Source organism: Magnolia sinica, chromosome 1, assembly GCF_029962835.1.
Source record: "Magnolia sinica isolate HGM2019 chromosome 1, MsV1, whole genome shotgun sequence".
NCBI classification, from domain to species: domain Eukaryota; kingdom Viridiplantae; phylum Streptophyta; class Magnoliopsida; order Magnoliales; family Magnoliaceae; genus Magnolia; species Magnolia sinica.
In genome coordinates, this window is record NC_080573.1 from 90,921,208 (window position 1) to 90,936,439 (window position 15,232).

General features: G+C 39.2%; 1 protein-coding gene across 2 annotated transcripts in view; it reads left to right on the plus strand.

Moving 5' to 3' along the window:
• Positions 1–1,176: 1,176 nt before the first annotated feature.
• LOC131251568 (uncharacterized) overlaps positions 1,177–15,232 on the plus strand; it is a 28,843-nt gene continuing 14,787 nt past the window's right edge. For both annotated transcript variants that reach the window (XM_058252344.1, XM_058252350.1), the window contains exons 1-3: positions 1,177–1,910; positions 11,899–12,000; positions 12,837–13,097. In XM_058252344.1, coding sequence (XP_058108327.1) covers positions 1,506–1,910; positions 11,899–12,000; positions 12,837–13,097 — 768 coding nt within the window. In that variant the 5' untranslated portion in view covers positions 1,177–1,505. The remainder of the gene's footprint in view (positions 1,911–11,898; positions 12,001–12,836; positions 13,098–15,232) is intronic.

Consider the following 15,232-nt stretch of genomic DNA (forward strand, 5'->3'; position numbering starts at 1 on the left):
CCATGCGTCTCTAGCTAGGTCCAAGTGGGGGTAGTACCCTATCAAATCTAGCTAGAGACGGGCGGTCACGTCAAGGGTTTTGGATTGGGTACTACCTCATCAGGACCTAGCTAAAGTCATACCGTCATATCAGGGACTCTATGGGGCTATCATGATCTATATAATTTTTGCACACCCTTCATTTATTTTGACAGATTATTTTAATGCATGAGCTCGAAAAAGAGGCAGATAGAAGGATCAAATTGACCACATTGCATGAAGTAGTGGAGATTGAACTCTTTCTATTAAAAACTTCGCCAGGCCTACGGTGATGTTTATTTTACATCCAACCTATTCACAAGGTCATATTGAACTTGATGAAGGAAAAACATAAATATTATAGGTTATTTGGATGCCTGCAAAGTCCTTAAGTTGTAAAGGGATTACATGTAATATGATTACATGGGTTGTTTAGATGCATGTATTTGCACGTAAAGGCTAATCTAAAACCTAGTAAAAAAAATAATAATCATGTTTTAGAGTCTTTACAGCTAAAAATGCATTATACATGTTAGAATACAATGGTTAATATACATTTGTGATGTGCGGGGCCCACTGTAATGTGTATGGTAAAATGTAATCTACCTATCATGTACTTCCCTTAATGCTCTCCTATCATTATCAAATGGAGCACACGAGGGAAGGATGGGACATGCATCATTAAAAACTTCTAAATTACATTTGGGCTAATGTGATTGGTGGAAGACATCCAATTCATCTAGTATGTGTATGCTTTAATGCTCTCTTAAAGCCTTTAAAACATATCAGGCCTTTTAAAAATATTAAGGCTTTCTTACATGATTTGTAGATTTTGAAAGGTTCACCAACTAAGCTCTATGGTATGAATACCTACTTTATTCATGGTAAATACTTTATAGGCTTGCCAAACATATAATCTGTTTAATCGTAAATGTGTTATCACTTGAAAAGCCAAATGGAATAGCACGTAAACTGTGTACACCTAAACTCTTTTCAAATGTAATTAGGGGCATCCAAACGACCCCTTGGCCTCATCCAAAAGTTCGGTGCAATGACAAGTGTTCAACGGTAGGCTTTACATACCCACTGCTTCATATGGTATGGTCCACTTGAACCTTTGATCTACCTCCTGTTTTTGGCTCACCCCCTAGAATGATTCGTTAAAATGGATCGACGGCATGGATAGAACATATAGATCCCGGTGGGCGTCACAGAGCCCCTGTCATGACCGTCCGTCTCTAGCTTGGTTGTGGTGGAGGTAATACCCCATCCGCTCCCGTTCCCGGGCATCGCACTGCAATGAATCGTGATGCATTCGAGCAAACCTCTGCTCCACCCCTCCCCTGTCCCCACCCTCTCCCACTCGCAATACAACAAACACACTCTCTCTGTGGGTGTGTGATTTTTCTCCGCTTAGGGTTTCCATTTCTCTGTAATGTATAAATATCAATTTTAGGGTTTCAGATTCTCTCCTCTGTTCTACTGCTATGAAGATGGAGATGGAGAGTTCTCGCCGATCGAGAGAACCAGGCCTGAAAAAGCAAAGACTGGCCGAAGATGCCCCACCGATCGGCGCCATCGTCGATCGCAACCGTCCGTTTCCTCAGAAAGCCCCCATCGCCCGTGGCAGTCTCCGCTCAAGGGATAGAGACAACGGACGCGAAGATCCAGCTCTTGAAGCCTATCATCCTGAGCAGCAGCCGCAGCCGCAGCCGCAGCCACAGCAGCTTCAGCATCAGCAGCAGCAGGAGATTGTAGGACAGTACAAGACAGCCCTCGCGGAGCTGACTTTCAACTCGAAGCCGATCATCACCAACCTCACGATCATCGCTGGGGAGAATCTCCCGGCTGCAAAAGGGATATCCTCCGTTGTCTGTACCAACATCCTCGAGGTGAATTTCTCCCTGAATTCTATTAAAAAAATAATCCTAAAGTGCTTTGATTTCTGCCTGCAGTTCATTGAAATTGGAAGTTTTGATTTATAAATTTCTGTCATTTTTGAGGAAGAGCCAAAAGAAAATTCAGAAGACTTGACAGTTATGTGATTCTCAGCTACTTGAACAGAGAGTCTATAAAGTTTTGATTTTTTGTTTTAACTATGTCTGGCACTCCGTTATAACCATTAGCTGGTCCCCGTCGAAAATGGTTAGTACACCAAATACAATGGTGAAATCAAATGGCTAAGATTGTTCATCAAGTTGATTTTCAGGCTTTGCTTCCTCGTCAGTGCGGCCCATGATTTCTACTGTCTGGATTGGTGTGCATGTATGCCCCGTGTACTATGGAGGAGATGCTTAGATTTAGTATTGTAGAAGTCACGCATAGGAATTTTGATGAGTTTTGATCGATGTGTCGATGACTCTAACCTGAGAATAAATTAAAGTTGAGGGCTTTCACGGGTCATGACATATATACTCTTCAGTGTTGCTGTGATTTGCATTGTAACAATGTGGCGGGGTCGTCCTTTGCTTCTTCTGATTGGGTTGTAGCACCTGCTTAAAAATTGTATGACTTCAACATGCTTTGAGTCTTAAGGTAGCTTATTTGCTACTTCTTGTAGCATCCTGCTTCAAGGATATATTGCATGGTTGGTTTTCCATGCTTTCATCTTGTTGACAGGCCTCATTCTCCATGAGCATGCATAGGTGCACCCATAATCTTTGAAGTATGAAATGCTAATACTTTGGTAGTTAAGCTTTCTCTTTTACTTAGATTGAGATAGAAATATTGTCACCCTTAGTAACAGAATGGTCTAGGTGCCACACCATTCGAGAATCCTGCCTTTTTGGTCCTTTTTATCCTTCTCTTACTTCTACCACCAGTTACCTCCATCACAATTCCATCATGACCATCTTTAACACCAACTTAATATTATGCAATTCTCTCTCTCTCTTTTTTTTTTTTTTTCGCCTTCCATTTTCGAATCTTGGATATCATGAATTTATATGTTCGCAATGTTCAAAATTACTTTGTCCTGAGAAGTTGAAGCCGTGTGCATAAAGATTTCTTTGTTGGTAAAGAGAAAGGATTTTAGAGGAGTCTCTGGCTCAAACATCAATAGATGTTAGATTCTTGTGAGATTCACTCTACTTATTAGAACGATCTTGGACCCTCTCCATTGATTGGATATCTTGATCATGGCTGACTTTTGGCCTGCATCAATTTAAATTTAATTATTATCACTTCTAGAATTATTTTTTACAAATTCGAAATTTTGTGAAGCTCGCTCCTCATGGCTTGATTGGACCCTCTCCATTGATTGGATATTGCATGTGTATGTTATGTTAATGCCAAATATATGCAAAAAGCACCTATTATCCTACTGTCAGCAAGTCACTATATGTTATTCATTCAATCGGTTATGGGCCCAAGTCCCTTTGGTGGGCTTCAATTCATGCACCTCATACATTCCACACCCTTCATACTTCTCATGATAACATAGTTAGATGATCACACATATGTTGAAAATTTGCCTAAGGGTCATCCATACGTCACAAAATCACACAATTAAGGGCCATACAATATCACAAGTTTACATCACCAGGTGGCCACACCAATCTCACATGATTATATAGTCAAGTGGCCACACATACGTTACGGTTTCACATGATTAACTGGCCACACATGCTACACAATCAACACGAGGTCATGGGTTTGAGTACCCATTGTGGTGTGAATGCATGGGTGTGTGGGGTGTGAGTGCGTGTAAAAAAAAGGTTAAAAAAAGTGGGTCACACAGCAACATATTTCACATGTTCTAGGGGTGGTCCACATATCATGAAATTTTGTGGTTTTGGGCCACACATACAGCGCAAATAATACAACATAGGGGTTCGTTCATCATGTCATTATGGGTTGCATACACAGCAAGATTCATGGATTTTAGGGTTGTCCGCATGCCATAGTCCTAGGGTTGCAAACCTTGTGCACCACACGTTTCAAGCCTTGTGGATCGGGTCCCCTGACTAGAATAAAATGCATATCTCAAGGTGGGTTTAGTGTCCGAATGGACAGTGTGGATCACATGCATAGTGGGCCCCTAAGATGGGCCACAACGTTTCGTATCAAGCTAATATTTGTGTACTCCCTTCACCCATGACTATGTGACCTTGTGAATAGGTTATATGACAAATAAACATCATAGTGGGGTCCATGTTAGGGGTTATACAGATTGGATATAGCTCAAATTTGGTACATATAAGATCTGTCAAGTCTAATATCATCACACAAAATTTAAAACCAATTGGATATCTGTGGACCTATAAATTCTCAACCGTTTAGAAGGGTGTCAGTGCTGACCATTGCATTGGACAACAAACTTGATCCAAATTGCATTAATCTGATCAAGGGGTTAGACAGATCTGATTGACCCCAAATTTAGTATACATGTAACATGGTATCCATCAAGTCTACTATATTCAAATAAAATTTAAGACCAATTAGATATCTGTCTCTGGACCTATAAATTTTCAAACGTTCTGAAGGGTGTTAGTGCTGGTCACTGCACTGGATAACAATCTTGGTCCGAAATGCGTTAATCTGATGAAGGGGTTAGACAGATCAGATTGACCTTGAAATTTGTAATTACATGCTCTATCAAATATAATATCATCACACAAAATATTGGGATTAATTGAATATATGTGGACTTAACCAATATGGGCTGTTCAAAAGGGTGACAATGCATACCACTACACTAGACAACAAATCTGGTATGAATTGCATTAATCAAATGAATGGGTTGGGCCGATCAGATTGACCCCAAATTTGGTACATATATGCCTTATTAAATATACTATCATCATACAAAATTTCAGACCAATTGGATATCTGTGGACCAAAGCAATATGGGTCGTTCAGAAGGGTGATAGTGTCGACCACTGCTCTGGACAACAAATCTGGTCCGAATTGCATTAATCAAATGAAGGGGTTAGACCGATTGGATTGACCCTCAATTTGGTACATATATACTTTATCAAATATGCTATTATCACATAAAATTAAGGATCAATAAATACAACCAAAGTAAAAGAGAATCAAGAAGAAACATAGACACTTAAGTCGGCCTCTATGGGATTCAATGATGGATTTCATTCCCATGCTTCCTCAAATGGATTTTATTCCCATATATCCTCAATGGGGTGGCCCCACTTAGATGTGGTTTGGGGCCACCCAAAAACTACCATAATTTCATGGTAGGGCCCACTTTAGTATACATAAAGAAAAGAAAGAAATACAAGGGGTAGATCTAACCACCTTAAGGTTGGATGGCTTAGATCTTCCTCTCCAATGGTGGCCCACCTCTCTCTCTCTCTCTCTCTCTCTCTCTCTCTCTCTCATTCTTTGGAAAATTTTCTTGTTGGAAATGGCTAACCACCATGGTTGACCCTCTTTCGTGTAGGGAGATAACCCTTGGTTAGGGGAGATGAGTTAGTTTACTTAGGTTAGCTAGTTAGTGGTGTATGATGACATTGCATGGCCATGGCTCATGCATGGGAAGGTGAGGTGTCACATGGAGAATATATATGTGGTGTGGGTGGGGTGAGGTGTCACATGGAGAATATGCATGTGGTGTGAGTGGGGTGATGTGTCATGCGCATGTGATGCATGCAGTGTTTGAAAATCGGTATCGCGTTACGTATCGTACCCTTGGGATACAGATACGTATCGGTTATCGCATGGGATATATTGGTTGTATCACGTAATGTATTGTTGTTGTTGGAAACATGGGGAAATTAGTCAAAATTTTCAATGAAACTTCAGTGATTGTTAAAAAACACATCAACACACATTTACAAATCAAAATATTACAAAAAATAAGTGCATATAATAGGTTTTCTTTGTATGGGGTCCTAATCTATGCGTTGTCTAACTAAATAGATGCAAGTATATTCAAAGTCTATTCATATAATTTATAAATGTAAGAAGATGTACAGAAACACAAACAATACATTCAAAAGCAAAAGAAGAATCTCTAGATTAGGTTATATACATGTTTGATTTTATGTTTGGACGCAAGGATTGCAACCGATTTGCAAGAAAGTGGGAAATTTTGAATTTTTTCAATTTCACGCAACTCGGCCCATCTCCAACAAATCTTGAAATTGAAGCTCCCGATCCATGATTTTTCATGCAAAACATGAAAAACTATGGATTCGTAACAATTTGACACTGATTTAACATGATTTATAGAGAAAAAAAAGGATTGAAAATAGAAAATGCTTACCGGATCGAACATGTGAGATTTATCGCATTACTTGTGAGTTTCGTATTGCACAAGTGGGATACAAGATATATCGTGGGATATATCGGCCAATATTGTCGATATTTAAAACACTGGATGCATGTGTGGTGAATGGACCATGACATCAAGGTGAAGTGTGGGTTAAGCGTTGGCATTTTCCACTAAGCCATGGAATTGGCTTTTTAGAATGGCCCATGGGCTATGGGCCCAAGCCCATATGAGGTGTGCGTATGTGCAGTTCTTTACGCATTTGTATTCTCGGGTTCTTTACGGCGTATCTCACAAATGGAGTGTCATACGGACAAACGGATGGTACCTCCGCTATCGGGGCGATGTGCTGCTTGATGTGGAGGGGGTTTCGAGGTCTTGAGGTTCGGGTCACTCGGGTGTGTACTGCTCAAGAATGGTCTGAGTCCTGCTCTGGGGCTTCGGATGATGTGCACTCGTGCACGGAAGAGATGTGAGGTACTCGGGTACTACTACAGTCATGAAAGTTGCCTACGAGCGGGTAGCCGCGATATTCGTACAAACGCACTGCCGGCTATTAGGAAAATCAGGTTGTTACAAAGGATTGCTTCAATTCTTATTAAATTGGACGACAATGATGCTTGGCCAATTCTTCCATTACTATTGAGGTTTTAATAGATCATGTAGCTACAATGGAAGTCTTGAGCAAGAGTTGGTAATTGAAGCTTTGATTGTAATGTCAGGCTTGTGACTCATGGCCATAGACAAATATTGAGAGCTTTTCTCTGTCCATTGGTAGGAGGTGTGCATTTAATTTTGAGCTTTTGTTTGTGGAAAGCTATCACTATGCTCTTATGGACCATTAAACAGAGGATGACATGTTCTTCCTATTCAAGAGGCCCGAGGTAATGATTTAAATAGAGGGAAAATACTAAAATATGTATCATATCACAATATCATCGTTATCGCAACATGGGCGATATCGAGACCACAGTCTTTCATTTCCTTTCCAATTATCAATGATTTCTCAATGAAATTTTGTTTGTTGTGGATATTGTGAAATATCGATAGATATTTGGATGGAAGGTTGGATGGATAGATGGAATCGAAGGGATGGTTGCACTGGTTTCTTACAACAACACATTCTTTTAGGCCTCCATTAAATGAAAACTTATTATGTATGCGGTCCTTCTGTAATTTTTATATTCTTAAATATGTAAATATGCGTAATTTAGCATCTTCTGAAGTTTCACTGAAAAAATCCATCGTTCTCCCCATGTTTCCCCAAATTTTCGGTTATTGACGATATTGATATTGTTTTCGTATCCCCGACCAGTGAAACTTGTAGCGATACCGATACTGTGAACACTGCTGCCGACGACATCTTCGTCAACTAGTTCTTTGAGGAGTGGATGGAGATTAATTTCTTTTGGGTATTTGGGCATTTTGGAAAGGGGAGGGAGGTGGTTGTACCTAGGATGAAAAAGTATTCTTTCATTTGGGGGTTCACCTTTGTGAGGATGGATAGTGAAGAGGAGCTCTGTAAAGCCATCGAGGGTATTAAAGGAACAAGTTTCAATGGTAAGGAAATCAAGGCCCATAGAGCCCTTTTTAGGCCAATGACGGTGAATAAGGAGGGGAAATGGGGTAAGGATAGAAAGCATGGAGGTCGGCAACTTGGGGGTAGAGTATCTCCCAAAACTCCTGTTATTATGGTGAGAATGGTTGTTGAAGGGAGGTTCCAGGGAAGGGGTTCAATATCTTTTAAGGTGGTGCTTGTGGGGGATCTTCCCAACGTTGGTTGTTCTTCCAGTCAGGTTAAGATTCCGGCAGGACCTTCTCCCCTTATGGAGTCTTCTTCGGTCCTAGTTCCAAGCCCTAATCCTAAGTCCATATTTGTCAATGGTTATGAGGTAAGAGTTCTCCCTTAAGTCAGAGATAAAGCTAGGTAAGCTCTTCAATGGAGTTTGCTTGTGACGATGTAGGTGGGTTCTTCGATTTCTAACTTGATTTTTTTGGCTTATCTATTCATGCAGCTTGTTGGAGGACTTCCTTCTCCGACAACTATCTAATTCTATTTTTTGGGTCTCTATTCGGCCTTCGAAGGACATTAATAGAGTTGTTCTTACAGGTCAGATATGTTGGAGTGGTCTGGTCTAGTCTTATCTCCCTTGTAACTAGGTTGAATGGTCTGGTCAGGTCATATATCTCTATCGATCTGTAAATTGATAGAGATGGAACATAAGTTTGGTTCCATCCCTTTGATCTCCCCTTGGAGCTCTGTTCTGAAAAGGATTTGGTGGCTATCAGTTCCTGTCTTAGGGTGGTGACTGCCATTGATGATGCCAGTTTGAATCGGGAGGAGCTCAGGTGGGCTAGGATCTGCATTAAGCTTAAAAATTCGGCGTTGGTTCCCTCTTCCATCGCTGTCTTGGTGGGGGAGGTGAAGCTCTCTATTAGGGTGGTTTGTGTAGAAGGTTTAGGGCCTTCTTTTGGACCTGCTCTTGTTGTAAGTCATGGTGGTAGCATGGAGAGGGTGTCGCCTCTGGTAAGTGGTCTAAAGCTAGTATTATTGTTATTCAAGAGTCTAAGCTTCAATATGTTGATAGGGGTATGGTGAAGTCTATTTGAGGGCGTAGGTCTATGGATTAGGTGTCCTTAAATTCGGTGGGGGGCGGTGGTGGGTGTTATTGTTTTGTGGACCCATTACCTTTGGCGTAAGGGGAATAGTTGTTCGAGGGCTTTCTCTGTCGGTGTTCTCATCCAGGAGATCTCTTCTGGACTTAGATGGGTGTTTTGTAGAGTCCATGGTTCGATTTGGGGAAATTTTGGAAAATTCCCAATTTCTCCCAAATTACTTGTAATAATAGACTCCAAACATGAAATCAAGCATATGTGAGGGCTGATCTACTGATTTGTTAAGTCATTTTCAATTTTTGGAAAAAAACATTTTTAATTAAAAATTAATAAATTTTTTTATTAAAATATTATTTTTTTTTTGAAATTTCCCTTCAACCAGCTGTTAATTGAGACTAATTTCGAAGTATTTAGGAGTGTTTGATGAAATGATCATCACATAAACTCTAAATGTCATGCATTCAATTTGAATATAGTTACATTAGTTCAGTTAGACGACTCATAGCTTAGGACCCTATACAAAGGAAACCTATTATATGCACTTCTTATTTGAGATGTTATGATTTAAAAATGTGTATTAAGGTCGTTGTTAACAATCCCTGAAGTTTTATTGAAAAATTCAATCATTTTTCCAATGTTTCCTCATGTTTTCCTAAAAGTGCGATAAACCGATACGTATTTGTATCCCAAGGATGCGATACATAAAGCGATAACCGATATTTCGAACACTGGAGACAACCATGGCTACTGGCCCTGGTTGAGAGAGAGAGATTCTCTGTCTTTAGTTTGGGCAGGTAAGTATGTTATTTACCAAGCATGCCTACCTTAGAAACTGAGATCAGCTACTTGAGGAATAAGTAACTTAAGCAAAACGACTTATGATCCAAATGGGCCCTAAAAATCTTGAAGCAGCATATACCTTACACTATACACTATTTAGCTTTTGCCTCACGTTTTGGAGGGGTTAATGCTATGTACATGTGTGCCAAATAGCGTGCACCTTGAATCATTAGATTGCACGTGGATGGCATGTGTTTGACATGTGGCATGCTGATGTGTTGGTGTGTCTTGCTTGGCTAGTAATGGTTGGGTGTCATGGACATGCTTATGTGGCACTTGGTTACTAGTGGTTGGAAGCTTTTGTAGTATTTCGCTTTGACTTCAATTTGACAATTGGAAACTTAAGGGGCAGGAAACGGTTGTAAAAATTTGAAGGAGGTGATATAGTGCGAGACCATGAGAAGTGGTGCCCTCCACCAATGAAAGGACTCCTTGGGTGTATCTCTATAAGACAAAATGGTGTCACCAAAAGACAATTCGTTACAAGGAGGAAGAATGAGGTTGACAAAAACTCATTTAAGAGAGTGAAACATCCTTCCTGACTCTCTAGTGTTGGACCATGAACAGGAAATACTTTGAGAGATTCTTTGAGTGTTAGGGGAGTTAGCAATAGGATATACTCACAGAGTAGAAATGACATTATGAGAGTAGAGAAATCATTGTCAAAATTTTGCATAATTTTGGCCCATCTATCTTGAAGTTTTTCGGGTTGCCTTGAACCAAGCAAAGTTTATGTACAAATAGTGTTCGAATTATCTCCGGTATTATAGAAATATCTTCAATATTATCTTTATCTTCAACTCAACGATACCGATAACACTGGTAGTGATACCGATAACGCTAGTAGTATCAGAAATTTCAGGTATTAGCAATGTATCGCTAATGTGATCACCAATATTTTCAACTATGTAAATTCTAGGTGTCGCTTGTATTGCCAATGCATCAATATCACCAATGTAATACCAATATTTTCAACTATGTAAATTCTTGGTAATGCTTGTATCGTAATTGTATCAACGATATTTCAATAATATTGCCAATGTATTGACATAATCAAAATTTCGTTTATTAGAAAAAAAAATATTTTGATTTTTTTTTTTCATGGCAACATGGTTGTATGTAGTGTTCAATTTGTCATTGATAATATTGATAATCTCTCGATATTATCGATATCACAACGTGCGCGATTTGAGACCACAATCTTTCATTTCCTTTCCAATTGTTGATGATTTCTTGATGAAATATCATTTGTTGTTGATATTTTGCAATACCGATGGATGTTTGGATGGAAGGTTGGATGGTTAAATAGACCGGGTAGGATGGTTGGACTGATTTCTTACAACAACACATGCTTTTAAGGCCCCATTAAATGGAAACTTGTTATGGATGCACTCCTTTTGCAATTTTTTAATTTCTAAATATGCAAATATGTACATTTTAACATCTCCCGAAGTTTCGTTAAAAATTCCACCGTTTTCTCCATGTTTCTCTGCATTTCCACTTATCAGCGATATTATTGGCAATATCGATATTGTTTCCGTATCCCTGGTCAGCGAAACTTGTAGCGATACTGATACTTCGAACACTGTGTACAACACATTTGGGTTTGGTGTATCTGGAGGTGGAATTGCCTGGACCCATTTGCATTATGCAGTTAAAAGTGTAGATGGGGCAATTGTTGTCTTAAAGAAAGTGGTCATCTGTTGCTCAAAGCCAGGAAGATTTATTCCTACAATTTTCCATCTTCCCAAAATTTCATTTATTTTTCAAACACATCTGCCCTCTCTGTGTAACAGAAGCTTGTTGATATAGTTACCTGTGCCTTGTGGTATGCCCTCAGAGGCTATTTTATTTTGTGTTCTCACCTATCATTTCTCCTACCATCTTTTTCTTCAGTTTGCATGGATATGTATTTGTTGGAGGCCAAATCCTGGTTCCATGACTGTTTCCTGTTTTCTCACTTTTGATAATTACTGTGTATTTTTTTTTATTTTTTTTTATTTTTTATAGTCGTCTTACCTGTCTCTTTTACAGTTAAAATGTCTGCAAGCTGAAGTTTAATGATAATTATAGTATGTAACATGTTTCTTCATGAGAATCTGTTCTTTGTGGTTATGCCATCTCTCATTGTTGCTGTTAGGAGAAGAATTTAATTGTGGTTTCTTTTATCTGATCTTACAGCTCATGTGCAGGTTCCTACTGATCAAAAGCTGCCCTCTCTCTATCTTCTAGATAGTATCGTTAAGAATATTGGAAGAGATTACATCAAATATTTTGCCACCAGGCTTCCAGAGGTTAGATTCTCCCATCTATCTATCAACTTGACACAATGTGTCAAAGGGGATTTTGATCAGTTTTATATTCCAGAAATACACATGCCTTTCTATACGTTATGTGTATCATAATTCATAATGAATATTGGAGAGAATTCTGTCTTTCATGTGCGTTGAGTCCTCATAATTTTTAGGAGAGAATTATGCTAAAGCCATACTATAATGTAATTCTACATGAGGTACCGTATTGTACAATGTTTTGGGCTGAGAGTTTGTACATTATGCCCATGCTTTCATTCTGTAAAAAGTTTGGCCCATGATTCTCTGATCAAAACCAATGATACTATGGGTCTCACCATGTTGGCTCATGCACCACAATCCACTAGATTTTAGAAATCCTTGTTCTAGAATATAAATATTTGGCCTTTGTTCGTTAAATGTCCATTTCTATTGGCTAGCCACCTATTGAAGGATTTGGATTTTTTTTCTTTTCCATCTGGGAGATTTTTGGTGCACAGGCTGTCTACAACAGGGCTACAATATCAATGGTTTGGATAACCGACCCATCGCTGCCATGTGCACAAACTGAAAGGCCTAACAGAACTGCACAAGCTTTCAGTCTGAGCAATATATAAAATACTGCTAACAGAAGTGGGGGAAGAAAATCACCCAGCTGCATTACCAAAACACAACTTATATTCTGTGTTCGTCACTAGTCTTTCTCGGACCCCTCGAGTTCCTCTTGAAAGTTTTATCATGCTAGCCTCTCATTAATTTATAACTGCTACTTATGTTTGGTATGCCGGAGTTTCGTACAGCTATTTGTCAAACCTTATTAATGTTTTTCTCGTTTTTAGGTATTCTGCAAGGCTTATAGACAGGTTGATTCTTCAGTACATCCTGCTATGCGACATCTTTTTGGGACTTGGAAAGGGGTTTTCCACCCTGCTACACTTCAGATCATTGAGAAAGAACTTGGCTTCACAGCCACAATCAATGGTTCATCTTCTGCAACCACTTCATCTAGGCCTGCTTCTGAGTCTCAACGCCCACCACACAGTATCCACATAAACCCCAAGTATTTAGAGGCAAGACAACGGCTCCAGCAATCAAGCAGGGTAAGTGAAGCGCTACATTTAATAAGTTGTACAGGACTGTCAGTTCTGTCTTATGTAATGAATATTAGGTGCTTCGGGAATTGTTTGATGCATTTGTCATCTGTCTTCCTGCTCGTTATAATTCTAATCATTAGGAAATTTTCTCAAGACATCCTGCAATCTTTATATATTATAGTTTAAAAAACCTGAAAACTCCATTTGAAAATCTATCCAATTGAGTTGATCTTTGTGTCTCAAATACCATTACTCTATATTTTATCACATAGAAGATTTTTTTTTTGGCTGAACGTGGATGCTGCCACCTAAACTTTTTTGATCCGAATAATAGAAAAGGGGTGTTTGTGTGTGTGTGTGTTTGTCCAAGCCACTGTAATTTCCAAAGGTAAATCTAACCAGCTTAACGCTCTTTGCTAATCTGAAGTGACTAACACTACTTGTTTAACAATAGAGGGGTATGATACTCTGCATGACTGCACGATGGTATGTGACTCGTATATCTCTACATTCTCCCTCAAGCTGGAGCATGAACATTAATCATGCCTAGCTTGCGACAAACCCGATGAAGATGATTACAAACAATTCCTTTAGTAAGAAAATTGGCAAGCTGATCTTTAGATTTCTGATATGACATTTTCGCCTTCTTTGAAGTCGCTCTTTCTTGAAGAAAATGGAAGTCAACTTCAATGTGATTGGAGAAGAAAAGAGAACTTTGGAGCAGGGATGTGTAGAGAATAATCTCTACTCTCACACCCAAATGATATTTTATTAATCCTAATGAACATAAATGACTGGCGTACTGAGGGAGGAAGTGTACACTCAGGCATAAATGAGACTTTGTTCATATAAATCTCAAACACTCAGGCATACATACATAAGCACACATTTCTTTTTTTTTTTTTTTGAAAGACATAAGCATGCATTTTGCTCTCCTACAGGCTACAGCACACATTTTCTTTTTGGGTCCCTACTCATGGCTTGGTGGTAGACTCACAAGAGTTTCAACACTAAGGTCATGGGTTCGAGTACCCATTGTGGTGTGTGTGGGTGTGAGGGTGTGTGCATTAAAAAAATGATATACCGGATCGGACAAAATACAAATTGCAGCCAAGTTGTCATAATATGGTATCATCAGAAGAGTTACAGGAAACCCAATCTCTGTAAACAATGTCTCAACCAAAGTTCACAAACTCCATGAGCCATAGCATGGTACTCCACCTTATCCCTAGACTTAGACACAACCAGTTGTTTTTACTCTTGTGTGTCACCAAATTACACCCACTAGCGTAAAATAGCTAGTGCTTGAGCGCCAATCTCTATGAGGCCCTGCCCAATCTACATAGTGCACACGGCACACCTTAACATCTAAATGGCCATGCTTTGAATACAAAGACCTTGACTAAGGTTAAGTTTCGCATGATACCATAGACAACTTCTAGTCATACTTCATCATAAGCTTGTCAGAAGATCAAAGATATGTTGTTCTTCTATTTCAGCCTGTGTTCTTTACAACAACATGGTCTGATGGGTCAATGATAAGTCAAGCCACTTTCCACGAAGCATGTTGTAATAATCCCCCACAGACTTGTCATGTTGCTGAAACAAATCATTTTCTCTGGTCAATTGGAATATTTTGAGCCACATTTCTTTTCTGATAATGAGAGGCAGCAATGGATTCCAAATAATCCTTTGTAATTTCATGGTCCATGAATGTCTTACTAATTTCAGGCTTCATAGAATGAAGCAACCATGACATAATTTGTCTTGCTTCCCAGTCAGCATGAGAGGGATTCACTCCACAGCTGTACCATCCAAATTGCTCAGTTTTGATCTCCCACTGATAAACATCTTTGCAGATTTGGTCCATTCTAAATCATTCTCTCCATCAAACTTGACAGCAGTGATCTGTAAACTTGGGTTTTTTATTACCCCAGAAGCTACTCAATCCTTTTGAGTTGAGAACCATATCGGAAGACCCACTTGAACTGGAAGATATTCCTTCCATCAAACTGCTGCACTTTCCTCTCAAAATATATCAATGCGGAAGCGTAGATCTAGTCCACACCAGATCTCTAATAAACCCACAAGTAACGACACATAGTCATAATTAGTATCTCATTAGCCTAAGAAACTACATA